We start from the raw sequence: 14,262 nt of genomic DNA on the forward strand, positions 1-14,262 counted from the left end.
CCTCTAATGCACTCAGTTTATTTCTTATACTCTGTGCATTAGTTTATAAAAGTCTTATTTGGGCAACAGACCCTAACCTGTTCTTCTGCCTTGATGCTGTCTTTCTCACACCATTTATCCTAATGCGTTTCTTATTTGTCACCTCTGCTGTAACTACTTTAGTTATTTTAGTGCTTCCTTCACCTGGAGTATCTATTATCACTGTTTGTGACCTGAACTCTGCTCATCCCTTTTTTTAATCTGTAAATTATAATTTTTTACTATTGTTTCTGACTGAGACCTCCCCCCATTTATTAGTTTAAAGTCCTTTTTACCACCCTATTTATCCTTTCCTTGGTCTCAGCCCTGTTCAGGTGCAGCCCATCCCAATGGTACAGCTCCTTCCTATCCCTGTATTGATGCCAGTGTCCCATGAAATGGAACCCCTCCTTCCCACACCACTGCCTTAGCGTCGTGTTCACCTTCCTGATCTGTTTGTTCCTATGCCAATTAGCACATGGCTTGGGTAATAATCCTGAGATTATTAATGTTATAACCTTTATGAATGAAATTGACAATTTTGGGATTGAAGTCCGAGAATTTGCCTGGGATATTTCATAGTCTCAGTGCCCTCTGTCGATTGCTGCGAGTATAACAACTTGACTAAAAACAGGCCTCTCAGCTGAAATCTATTTTACCAACACTTATGTTTGATTTTTAATTGAAAGAACTTTTTCTTTAACTGAAGGAAATTTGTAAAATTAGGTTCTTTTGAGGTCTCACAATCTATGGGAATAAAAGTTTTAACAGTGTTCAATCCTTCAGGGGAACGAGATGATGGGGTCTATATTGGTGTTGAGGTAGCCTAGTGACGGAACAAAATCAGCCCTCTTCAGCACACTGGATAATGCAATGCTTGAATCAGGCTGGGCCGTAGTATTCCAAGGTTTTGTTGATCATTAATTGGCCAGCCAGGCTCAATAATGGAATAGGGAGGTGTGGAGCTACCACTAGGGGCTGAGATTCTGGTCATTCAGCTCCCTATTACAACCCAAGGTCCTAACGGGTAGGATGGTCCCAGCTGGACACCCAGTGGGAAGCTTACCAGTGCTATGTGCTGCTTTGGTTGCACGGTTTTAGCTGGTTAAACTCTAGGAGTTCCCCACGCACAAACTTGGTGGCCCCAAAGCCTTGACTCTTGCCAAGCTGCCCTGGGCTCTTTGGACTTGCAGCACCTGTCACATCTTGCAGAAACAGCATATCTATGGAGGTTACAGCATGGCACCAAAACATGGCACAACCAGTCTGTCGGCGTTTACCCTCCACGTGATTAACTAGTTCTAATCACATTTATCTGTTCCCATGTTCCTTGAACCCATTTTCCTTCATCCACCTATCCAATTTATGCTAAACCTTTAGAAATCACTGGCTAGGTCTCAATTCTGGGCACCATACTGTAGGAAAGGATGTCAAGGCCTTGGAAAGGGTACAGTGGAGGTTTACCAGGATGATACCAGGGATGAGGTTCTTCAGTTATCTGGAGAGATTGGAGCAGCCAGGATTGATCTCTGTAAAGCAGAGAAGGTTAAGGGGACACCTAATAAAGGTACTCAAAATTAAGAGGGGTTTTGATAGAGCAAATAGGGAGAAACTGTTTCCTTTGGCAAGTGGGTCGGTAACCAGAGGTCATAGATTTAAAATAAATGGCAAAAGAATTAGAGGGGAAATGAGGAGACATTTTTTCACACAAAGGATTGTTAAGATCTGGAACGCAAGACCTGAAAGGGTTGCGGATGCAGATTCCATAGGAACTTTCAAAAGGCAATTGGACATGTACTTGAAGAGGACTCATTTGCAGGGTTATGGGGAAAAGGCTGGGCTGTGGGTCTAAATCAGACAGCTCTTTCAAAGAGCCAGCACAGGCACAACAGGCTGAATGGCCTTCTTCTGTGCTGTAAGATTCTATGAATTTAATTTTGAATGTTGAAATAGTTTCAGCCTCAAACATTAACCCTTTGAAGTGAAACCCACAGCCTCACAACTCTCTGTGTGAAGAAATTTCTCCTGCCCTTTGTTCTAAATCTCTTACATTTAATCTTGTATCTATGGCTCCTCGTTCTAGACCCCTCAACATTTTTTTTATTCATTCATGGGATGTGGGCATCGCTGGCAAGGCCAGCATTTATTGCCCATCCCTAATTGCCCTTGAGAAGGTGGTGGTGAGCTGCCTTCTTGAACCACTGCAATCCGTGTGGTGAAGGTTCTCCCACAGTGCTGTTAGGTAAGGAGTTCCAGGATTTTGACCCAGCGACTACTGGTAACTACTAGTAACAGTCTGCTTCTTTCAGTCTGCTTCTGTCCCATCCTTTCATAATTTCCATCATATCGACCCATAATCTATGTTCTAATGAAAAAATAACTAATTTTAAAGTCTTTCTTCGTATTTGTATTTCCTCATACCAGGAATCCTAGTGAATCTGTATTGTACCTTCGTTAAAGCATCAATATCCTTCCTATAGTGGGGAGCCCAATACTGCACACAGTACTCTAACTGAGGTTTTATTAAAGTTTTACATAGGCTCATCATTACCTCTTGGCTTTTATATTATCTAAGTTTGCCGATGACACAAAGATTGGTGGCATTGTAAGCAGTGGAGATGAAAACATAAAATTACAAAGGGATATTGATAGATTAGATGAATGGGCAAAACTGTGGCAAATGGAATTCAATGTAGACAAATGTGAGGTCATCCACTTTGGATCAAAAAAGGACAGAACAGGGTACTTTCTAAATGGTAAAAAGTTAAAAACAGTGAATGTCCAAAGGGACTTAGGGGTACAGGTATATAGATCATTGAAGTGTCATGAACAGGTGCAGAAAATAATCAAGGAGGCTAATGGAATGTTGGCCTTTATTTTGAGAGGACTAGAGTACAAGGGGGCAGAAGTTATGCTGCAGCTATACAAAACCCTGGTTAGACCGCACCTGGAGTACTGTGAGCAGTTCTGGGCACCGCACCTTCGGAAGGACATATTGGCCTTGGAGGGATTGCAGCGTAGGTTTACTAGAATGATACCCGGACTTCAAGGGTTAAGTTATGAGGACAGATTACACAAATTGGGGTTGTATTCTCTAGAGTTTAGAAGGTTAAGGGGTGATCTGATCGAAGCTTATAAGATATTAAGGGGAACAGATAGGGTGGATAGAGAGAAACTATTTCCGCTGGTTGGGGATTCTAGGAGTAGGTCTAAAAATTAGAGCCAGACCTTTCAGGAGTGAGATTAGAAAACATTTCTACACACAAAGGGCGGTAGAAGTTTGGAACTCTCTTCCGCAAACGGCAATTGATGCTAGCTCAATTGCTAAATTTAAATCTGAGATAGATAGCTTTTTGGCAACCAAAGGTATTAAGGGATATGGGCCAAAGGCAGGTATATGGAGTTAGATCACAGATCAGCCATGATTTTATCAAATGGCGGAGCAGGCTCGAGGGGCTGAATGGCCTACTCCTGTTCCTATATTCTTATGTTCCTATATTCTATAGGTCTTGTGATAAAACCTAGAATTCTATTTGTTTATTTTTAAGATGCTGCCTTTAATGTCCTGTGAACCTGTACCCCCAAATCCCTCTGCTCCTCCATGGCACCGAGCCTGCCTCCATTCAGATTGTAATTACCATTATTTTTTTAACCAGAATGTATCACCTCACACTTACTGACATTGAATTCCTTCTGCCACCTTTTAGCCCATTCCCCCATCTTACCAATATCTCTTTGAGTTTCCTTTGGTCTTTTAAACAATTAACTATAACTCCTATTTTGTTATCACTTGCAAATTTCTATAATAGTCTCCTGTGAAATCTTATCAAAGGCTTTCCTAAAGTCCACATACACTACATCCACTGCATTTCCCCCCTCTACCATATCTATTAATTCTTTAAACAATTCTATGAGGTTTCTTGAACACAATCGTCCATTTTGAAATGCATGCTGGCTACTTACTTCTAACTATTTTCTCATTATCTAGATACGTGGTAATTTCATCCTTAATTAAAGACTCTCAAGTTTTCCCTACCACAGATGTTAAGATAACTGGCCTGTAATTACCAGATTAGCCCTTATTTAAAATGAGTATTACATTGGCCACTCTCCAGTCCTCTGGCACACATCCACACTCAATAGAAATATAATTTCTGGTCCTTGGCAATTCCCTCACTCACCTCCCTCAGGATCCTAAGATGTATCCCGTCAGGCCCTGGTTCTTTATCTTCCTTTAACATAATGATCTTATCTAAAATTTTCCTTTTATCCATCATAATCTTGCTCATCTTGCTCTCACTCTTCTTCAGGATTCACCTCCCCCCTGATTTCCTTCTCTTTAGTAAAGACCGAAGTGAAGTATTTATTCAGTAACTCTGCTGTTTTATGATCATCATCTACAAATCGACAGTCTTCTCCTCTCCAGCCCCTCAAATCACATTTATCCATTTTTTTTACTGATACATTTGTTCCTTTTAGTATTTTTTGAAAGGTTTTCCTCATACTCCCTCTTAGCTTTGCTTATCCTGCTCTTAAACTCTCTTCTTATTTTTTCATGTTCTCTTTTAGATTTTTCATTATTATTTTTCTAGTCCTCTTCTTCAATTTTAATTGGTTTCTAACCTCTTTATTTATCCATGGCATCTTGAAATTACTAGTAGTTTTCTTTTTTAATGGAATATATTTATTCTATATAATCACCTTTTAAAAAACATCCCAAATGAAATCACTCAAAGCGTTTTGCAAACAATGAATTATTTTGAAGTGCAATGACTATAGTTATGGAGGCAAACTCTGCAGCTGCTTTGTACACAGCAAGATCCCATGAAACACAAGAAAACCAATGAATTTGTTTTTGGTGGTTTCATTTGAGGGGGAAATGCCACAGTGTGATTCCTTTGATATATGCAGCTATTTACTATGATCTTAAGCATTTTACATGTACAGGAGCTGACACTGAGACACACACAAGCCATAGACTACCACACGGGAGTGAATCGTTCCCTTTTACCCAGTGTGTACTGTGGATCATCAATAAATGATAAAGAGACACTGCAGTGATTGGGACACTGAGCACCCAGTACTGTCCTCACCTGTTGTACATCAGCCGTTTGAAGTCCTGATAGAGTGTGTCCTTGTTCTTATCGATGAATCCCTCCACCGAGTACCTGAACCCAAGCACAAAACACAGCTTTACTTCATTGTCCCTATTTTCTCCTCTCCGATCGACACATTACAGCTGCCGGGTACGGATCCACCAACACCGGCCACCGCCCCTCCCCCCGCCCAACGCCTCACCCAAGTGCCCATTCTTTACATGTAATCCCAGACAGTGAACATTGGCAGGCTTTCGGTCATGGGGGGCATTGCAGCTGAGCCTGGCTAATAACACAAATATATTTTAAAAGTTTTTAAAAATCTGAAAATAAAATGCTGGTATTAGTAAAAGTGACCATGAAGCAGTCGGATTGTCGTGAAAACCCAACTGGTTCATTAATGTCCATTAGGGAAGGAAACCTGCCATCCTTACCCGGTCTGGCGCACATGTGACTCAAGTTCCACACCAACGGCCTCTGATGTGGCCTGGCGAACCATTCAGTTGCATTGAAAACCTTCCCCCCTTCTCAGGGCAACTCGAGATGGGCAATAGGGAGGGAAACTGGTAAGTGGCAGAGAAGGGACAGGCAGAGGGGAGAGGAACACACAGAGACAAGGACAACTTCAGGACCATGCGACCCGTGCAATTGCACAAGGCCAAGAGCCAGTCAAGGCAAGCACCATCCCTGTACAGAGAAGGGGAGGAGAATAGATGGAGAGAGGAGGGGACAGAGAGAGAGGGCAGGAGATGAATAGGAAGAGGATAGTAGAGAGGATAGAAAACAAATGAGCTTATGGGCACAAATATCGTATCAGCATTTTCTCAATGTATTTTATTGAATGTGTGGCTGAATGTCTCCTATTGTGTCAAATAAAAGTGATTTATCCCCTCGATTGAAACGATGAATTTATAATAAAATAGTTTGAGGATCAAAGGGATGACAGCCAACAGCAGGGACTGAATGCCCCATTACAAAGTATTTAATTTTTTTATTTGCGTATTCTTGCAACAAAAGCTGGAGATTTCAGTTGAGGTGTTGTTGAAGGTTGAAGCAGAGGCAGGGACTTTATCTGCTACCTGGCAGATCTCCCCTGGCATTGCTCTCAGGGGAGCAAGTTGGAGGATTTGCTGTTTTATAACGACTGCATGTGACATGCAGTGTAGTATTCTGCTGCTGAGGTGGAGCTGCATGTTACTAACCTGTCTCTTTTAAGACCACAAAGTCCAGTTGTCGTAAAAGGAGATATCCAGAGGTTAATTGCAAGCTAATTACTGTCGCTGCGGGACATTTGTCTGCAGACTGGCAGTTGACTGGAAATCTCCAGTTCCTTTCCTCAGGAAGAGGCCAGGTCGTCACGGTCAGAAGAAACAGGATTTGTTTCTCTATTTTTTTAAGATGCTTCTTGTTGATTGGTCAGTTCTCTATCTCTTGAGTTCTGATTTGCACTTGTCTTATGAATATGACATTTGAACCAATTAGATGCAAAGTGTGACACAGACTTTCCATGTGTGACACTTTCAAGTGTGAGACATACGCAGGACACAAAACTTCTATATTAAAGGATCAGGATCAGTGTTTGATCTTTAAGCAACTTTCCATTATTTATTTCCTGTCATGAATGTTGTTCATTAATATTATGGCAGATGGAGTTTAATTTAGATAAATGTGAGGTGATGCATTTTGGTAGATCGAATCGGGCCAGGACCTACTCCGTAAATGGTAGGGCGTTGGGGAGAGTTATAGAACAAAGAGATCTAGGAGTACAGGTTCATAGCTCCTTGAAAGTGGAGTCACAGGTGGATAGGGTGGTGAAGAAGGCATTCAGCATGCTTGGTTTCATTGGTCAGAACATTGAATACAGGAGTTGGGATGTCTTGTTGAAGTTGTACAAGACATTAGTAAGGCCACACTTGGAATACTGTGTACAGTTCTGGTCACCCTATTATAGAAAGGATATTATTAAACTAGAAAGAGTGCAGAAAAGATTTACTAGGATGCTACCGGGACTTGATGGTTTGACTTATAGGGAGAGGTTGGATAGACTGAGACTTTTTTCCCTGGAGAGTAGGAGGTTTAGGGGTGATCTTATAGAAGTCTATAAAATAATGAGGGGCATAGATTAGGTAGATAGTCAAAATCTTTTCCCAAAGGTAGGGGAGTCTATAACGAGGGGGCATAGATTTAAGGTGAGAGGGGAGAGATACAAAAGGGTCCAGAGGGGCAATTTTTTTCACTCAAAGGGTGGTGAGTGTCTGGAACGAGCTGCCAGAGGCAGTGGTAGAGGCGGGTACAATTTTGTCTTTTAAAAAGCATTTGGACAGTTACATGGGTAAGATGGGTATAGAGGGATATGGGCCAAGTGCAGTCAATTGGGACTAGCTTAGTGGTATAAACTGGGCGACATGGACATGTTGGGCCGAAGGGCCTGTTTCCATGTTGTAAACTTCTATGATTCTATGATTCTGTTATAGAGAAATACATTGTATTTATGCAGCACTTAGGAACATAGGAATTGCTAGACGATAAAAGACCAAGGCCAATCTAGTTCGCCTTCTACCATCTGGGTAGTCACATGATACAGTGATAATGGAATTGTTGACTAATTATAGCAATCAATCTCTATAAATTAGTCTACAACAGACCCAGAAATAACATGAGGGAAACCCCTAGTGGTGGAGACCATAGGTCCAAAATCACCTGTTCCTCCTAAGCACACTACACTTTATAACACTGAGAAATGTCCCATTTTTTCACATAGAACAAATTACTTTCAAATATTGGGGTGAGGAAGAGTCTATACAATTCTGGGGGCAGGAGGTGGAGTCCATGGTGATGTACGGACTGCAGAAGAACCATTTGCACCGATCAGATCACTTCCTTTATTCCTTTTCACTCGCTCTTACAAAACCTGGAATGTATCGAGACAGCCTGGAATGAGAAAAGTCCATTGGGCCCATCATCCTACATCCTCCAATTTCGGAGATACTTGGGTGAAAGGTCACACCCCAAAGTGCAGGGCACACCCAAGGTTGAAAAGAGTAGGTGGGAGGATGAAGCAAATCAGCTTGTGGTGATTAAAGGGGAAGTGGATCAGTACTTGAAAAGGAAGAAATTAAAAGGCTACTGGGTAAAGGCAGGGAAATGGGATTTGAGTGTGTCAGCTCCAGCTGAAAAACTAACACTGGCACAGGCTCAGTGGGCAAAATAAACTGCTTCTGTGCTATAATTTCTGTGATTCTTTGTTGGCACAATGTAGAGAGAGCTTTGTTCTGTATCTAACCGGTGCTGTACCTGCCCTTGGAGTGTTGGATGGTCAGTGTAGTGGAAGCTTTATTCTGTATCTAACCCATGTTGTGCCTGACCTGGGAATGTTTGATGAGACAGTATAGAATCATAGAATCATAGAAAGTTACACCAGAGAAGGAGGCCATTCAGCCCATCGTGTCTGTGCCTCAAAAAGAGCTATCCAGCTTAATCCCACTTTCCAGCACTTGGTCCGTAGCCCTGTAGGTTACGGCACTTCAAGTGCACATCCAAGTATTTTTTAAATGAGTTGAGGGTTTCTGCCTCTACCACCCTTTCAGGCAGTGAGTTCCAGATGCCCACCGCCCTCTGGGTGAAAACATTTCTCCTCCGCTCCCCTCTAATCCTTCTACCAATTACTTTAAATCTATGCCCCCTGGTCACTGACCCCTCTGCTAAGGGAAATAGGTCCTCCCTATCCACTCTATCTAGTCCTGTCATAATTTTATATACCTCAATTAAATCTCCCCTCAGCCTCCTTTGTTCCAAAGAAAACAACCCCAGGGTATCCAATCTTTTCTCATAGCTAAAATTCTCCAGCCCTGGCAACATCCTCGTAAATCTCCTCTGTACCCTCTCTAGTGCAATCACATCTTTACTGTAATGTGATGACCAGGACTGTATGCAGTACTCAAGCTATATAAGGATATATATATATATATATACTATAGAGGGAGCTTTACTCTGTATCTAACCCATGCTGTACATGGCCTGGGAGTCTTTGATGGGACAGTGCAGAGGGAGCTTTACTCTGTATCTAACCCGTACTGTACATGGCCTGGGAGTGTTTGATGGGACAGTGTAGAGGGAGCTTTACTCTGTATCTAACCCGTACTGTACATGGCCTGGGAGTGTTTGATGGGACAGTGTAGAGGGAGCTTTACTCTGTATCTAACCCATGCTGTACATGGCCTGGGAGTCTTTGATGGGACACTAAGAATATCCCAACACTGGACAAACAGGGGGCTCTCGGTGCGGGGGAGGAGCTAAATACGATTAAAATCACTAAGGAATTGGTACTCAGTAAATTAATGGGACTCAAGGCGGATAAATCCCCTGGACCTGATGGCTTACATCCTAGGGTCATGCGGGAAGTGGCAGTAGGGAGTGTGGATGCTTTGGTAATAATTTTCCAAAATTCTCTGGACTCGGCAAAGGTCCCGGCAGATTGGAAAACTGCTAATGTAACACCCTTATTTAAAAAGGGTAGTAGGCAGAAGGCTGGAAATTATAGACCAGTTAGCCTAACATCTGTGGTGGGTAAAATTTTGGAGTCTATTATTAAGGAGACAGTAGCAGAATATTTGGATAAACATAATTTAATAGGACAAAGTCAGCATGGCTTTACGAAGGGGAAGTCATGTCTGACAAATTTGCTTGAGTTCTTTGAGGACATAACGTACAGGGTGGATAAAGGGGAACCAGTAGACGTAGTGTATTTAGATTCCAGAAGGTATTCGACAAGGTGCCACATAAAAGTTTATCGCTCAAGATAAAGAATCACTGGATTGGGGGTAATATTCTGGCATGGGTGGAGGATTGGTTATCCAACAGGAAGCAGAGAGTTGGGATAAATGGTTCATTCTCGGACTGGCAACCAGTAGCCAGTGGTGTTCCGCAGGGGTCGGTGCTGGGTCCCCAACTCTTTACAATCTATATTAATGATTTGGAGGAGGGGACCGAGTGTAACATATCAAAGTTTGCAGATGATACAAAGATGGGAGGGAAAGTGGAGAGTGAGGAGGACATAAAAAACCAACAGGGGGATATAGACAGGCTGGGTGAGTGGGCGGAGATTTGGCAGATGCAATACAATATTGGAAAATGTGAGGTTATGCACTTTGGCAGGAAAAATCAGAGAGCAAGTTATTATCTTAATGGCGAGAGACTGGAAAGTACTGCAGTACAAAGGGATCTGGGGGTCCTAGTGCAAGAAAATCAAAAAGTTAGTATGCAGGTGCAGCAGGTGATCAAGAAGGCCAACGGAATGTTGGCTTTTATTGCTCGGGGGATAGAATATAAAAACAGGGAGGTATTGCTGCAGTTATATAAGGTATTGGTGAGACCGCACCTGGAATACTGCATACAGTTTTGGTGTCCATATTTAAGAAAAGACATACTTGCTCTCGAGGCAGTACAAAGAAGGTTCACTCGGTTAATCCCGGGGATGAGGGGGTGGACATATGAGGAGAGGTTGAGTAGATTGGGACTCTACTCATTGGAGTTCAGAAGAATGAGAGGCGATCTTATTGAAACATATAAGATTGTGAAGGGGCTTGATCGGGTGGATGCGGTAAGGATGTTCCCAAGGATGGGTGAAACTAGAACTAGGGGGCATAATCTTAGAATAAAGGGCTGCTCTTTCAAAACTGAGATGAGGAGAAACTTCTTCACTCAGAGGGTAGTAGGTCTGTGGAATTTGCTGCCCCAGGAAGCTGTGGAAGCTACATCATTAAATAAATTTAAAACAGAAATCGACAGTTTCCTAGAAGTAAAGGGAATTAGGGGTTACGGGGAGCGGGCTGGAAATTGGACATGAATTTAGATTTGAGGTTAGGATCAGATCAGCCATGATCTTATTGAATGGCGGAGCAGGCTCGAGGGGCCGATTGGCCTACTCCTGCTCCTATTTCTTATGTAAGTGTAGAGGTAGCTTTACTCTGTATCTAACCCATGCTGTACGTGACCTGGGAATGTTTGATGGGACAGTGTAGAGGGAGCTTTACTCTGTATCTAACCCATACTGTACATGGCCTGGGAGTGTTTGATGGGACAGTGCAGAGGGAGCTTTACTCTGTATCTAACCTGTGCTGTGCTTGACTTGGGAGTGGTTGGCATTGATATGAGGTGAAAAAGCATTCAGTTTGCCATTAAAGACATGGGGCAGGATTTTAATATGCCAGCTGGAAGAGTCCGGGGGTGGGGTCAATAGGAAACCCGGAAGGGACGTAGGCGGGTCGCGATCTGAGAGCACAACCCTAATGAGGCCAATTAAAGCCTCTTCCGGGTTTCACGCCCGGCAGCCAGCCTGATTGACGGGCTGGCTGCCGACAGGAGCTGCACATCTGAGAGGGCGGGGGGCAGAAAGAGAGAGAGAAAGAACTCATCGACGGTTAGGATAGAGATGGGGGAACAAAGACTAGAGTGGAGACATGAGACGTCAGAATCAGAGGGGAGACATCGGGATCGGAGTGGAGACATCGGACATCAAAATCAGAGGAGAGACATCGGACATCGGGATCAGAGTGGAGATATCGGACATCGGGATCAGAGTGGAGACATCGGACATCGGGATCAGAGTGGAGACATCGGACATCGGGATCAGAGTGGAGATATCGGATATCGGGATCAGAGTGGAGATATCGGACATCGGGATCAGAGTGGAGATATCGGACATCGGGATCAGAGTAGAGACATCGGGATCGGAGTGGAGACATCGGGATCAGAGTGGAGATATCGGACATCGGGATCAGAGTGGAGACATCGGACATCGGGATCAGAGTGGAGATATCGGACATCAGAATCAGAGGAGAGACATCGGACATCGGGATCAGAGTGGAGACATCGGACATCAGAATCAGAGGAGAGACATCGGACATCGGGATCAGAGTGGAGACATCGGACATCAAAATCAGAAGAGAGACATCGGACATCAGAATCAGAAGAGAGACATCGGACATCGGGATCAGAGTGGAGACATCAGACATCAGAATCAGAGGAGAGACACCGGACATCGGGATCAGAGTGGAGACATCGGACATCGGGATCAGAGTGGAGACATCGGACGTCGGGATCAGAGTGGAGACATCGGACATCGGGATCAGAGGAGAGACATCGGACATCGGGATCAGAGTGGAGACATCGGACATCGGGATCAGAGGAGAGACATCGGACATCGGGATCAGAGTGGAGACATCGGACATCGGGATCAGAGTGGAGACATCGGACATCGGGATCAGAGTGGAGACATCGGACATCGGGATCAGAGTGGAGACATCGGACATCGGGATCTGAGGAGAGACATCGGACATCGGGATCAGAGTGGAGACATCGGACATCGGGATCAGAGGAAAGACATCGGACATCGGGATCAGAGTGGAGACATCAGACGTCGGGATCAGAGGAGAGACATCGGACATCGGGATCAGAGTGGAGACATCGGACATCGGGATCAGAGGAAAGACATCGGACATCGGGATCAGAGTGGAGACATCGGACGTCGGGATCAGAGTGGAGACATCGGACATCGGGATCAGAGTGGAGACATCGGACATCGGGATCAGAGTGGAGACATCGGGATCGGAGTGGAGACATCGGACGTCGGGATCAGAGTGGAGACATCGGACGTCGGGATCAGAGTGGAGACATCGGACATCGGGATCAGAGTGGAGACATCGGACATCGGGATCTGAGGAAAGACATCGGACGTCGGGATCAGAGTGGAGACATCGGACATCGGGATCAGAGTGGAGACATCGGGATCGGAGTGGAGACATCGGACGTCGGGATCAGAGTGGAGACATCGGACATCGGGATCGGAGTGGAGACATCGGACATCGGGATCAGAGTGGAGATATCGGACATCGGGATCAGAGTGGAGACATCGGACATCGGGATCAGAGTGGAGACATCGGACGTCGGAGATCGGGGGCGGGTGTTAAGGCAGCATCGTTCTTAAGGTAGGTTTATTTACTTTTTTTACAATGGGAAATGTAATTTTATTTAATTTATTTAGTCTATTTTTCACAGGCCCTTCCTGCCTGGTTTCACCAGGCGTGAATCGGAAGCGATGAGAAAGTCGCCAGGTAACCTTAAAATCATTTTAAGAGGCCAATACACAAAAAATTCGATAAGGGTCCGTTTTGGGTGGTGGTAGTGCGATGTGCTACCAGCCTGTGCCCAACGGACCCAACGCAGGCAGGACGCAAGTTTAGACACACTGGAGCACATACCTGCAATTAATGTTCCTTTCCAGGCCTTGCACGTGGAATCAATGCAATTTGCACTTTCCACCACCAGAGGGAGCTCAATCTCATAAAGGGAGGATGTTTCTTAGAAATCTCTTAAAGGTAGCTGGTACCTGTTATTTGCTGAAAATAACAGTCTACTGTCTGCATGGAATCTGAACGAAGATCAGACATTCCACGCGTAAAACACAGATGCAGGTCCCATCCCTATATTTACACACTGATGACTTATGTTAAAACATTGAATAAAGGTTGCGCACTACTAAATCCCACATCCTCCAATCTGCACACAAGACCTCACCAATCTGCCGATCTGAGTTGGTACTAGGCCTGCGAGAGTGCATGCACCAAGATTCTCTGCTGATGCACTAGAGAACTTGGGTGCAAGAGGTGGACAGAAGGAGGGACATCCTATATCTGCAGGGAGGGGGGGGGGGGTGCAAGAGACCCTCCAGACATATATCTAAAAGGCAGTGGTGGGAGGCAGCGGGGGACGAAGTCAATGCCAGGCGCATAGCATCATGAACATGGATGCAGTGCAGGAAGAAGTTCAATACTTTGACATGAGTGGTCAAGGTGAGTGAGGTCAACTGTCAAGTGGCGTCTCCGACCAACTGCACCACACACTACACCCCCCATCTCCCACATACCAACAAACTCTTTCAATCAGTACTCAACTCTTCCAATCAGATGCTTCCTCTCACCCTTACACATTACCACTGTTTCAAGACGCCCACCCATAACTCACAGGCCACACACACTGGCAGCTATTCAACCATGACGGGCACATCACCCAGACACATGACCCGCTTTCCTGCAGGAGAAGGTGGCGCATATCAGGAGGCAGCAAGTGACAGTGACATTTAGCCCCTTGA

At 44.4% G+C, this 14,262-nt stretch overlaps 1 protein-coding gene across 1 annotated transcript in view; it reads right to left on the reverse strand.

The window, feature by feature from the left end:
• Positions 1 to 14,262, reverse strand: part of LOC137312059 (unconventional myosin-Id-like) — a 154,980-nt gene that overhangs the window by 74,088 nt on the left and 66,630 nt on the right. The window contains exon 13 of the mRNA XM_067978832.1: positions 5,112 to 5,186. Within this exon, the coding sequence (XP_067834933.1) occupies positions 5,112 to 5,186 (75 nt within the window). The remainder of the gene's footprint in view (positions 1 to 5,111; positions 5,187 to 14,262) is intronic.

This window comes from Heptranchias perlo, chromosome 3 (assembly GCF_035084215.1).
Source record: "Heptranchias perlo isolate sHepPer1 chromosome 3, sHepPer1.hap1, whole genome shotgun sequence".
NCBI classification, from domain to species: domain Eukaryota; kingdom Metazoa; phylum Chordata; class Chondrichthyes; order Hexanchiformes; family Hexanchidae; genus Heptranchias; species Heptranchias perlo.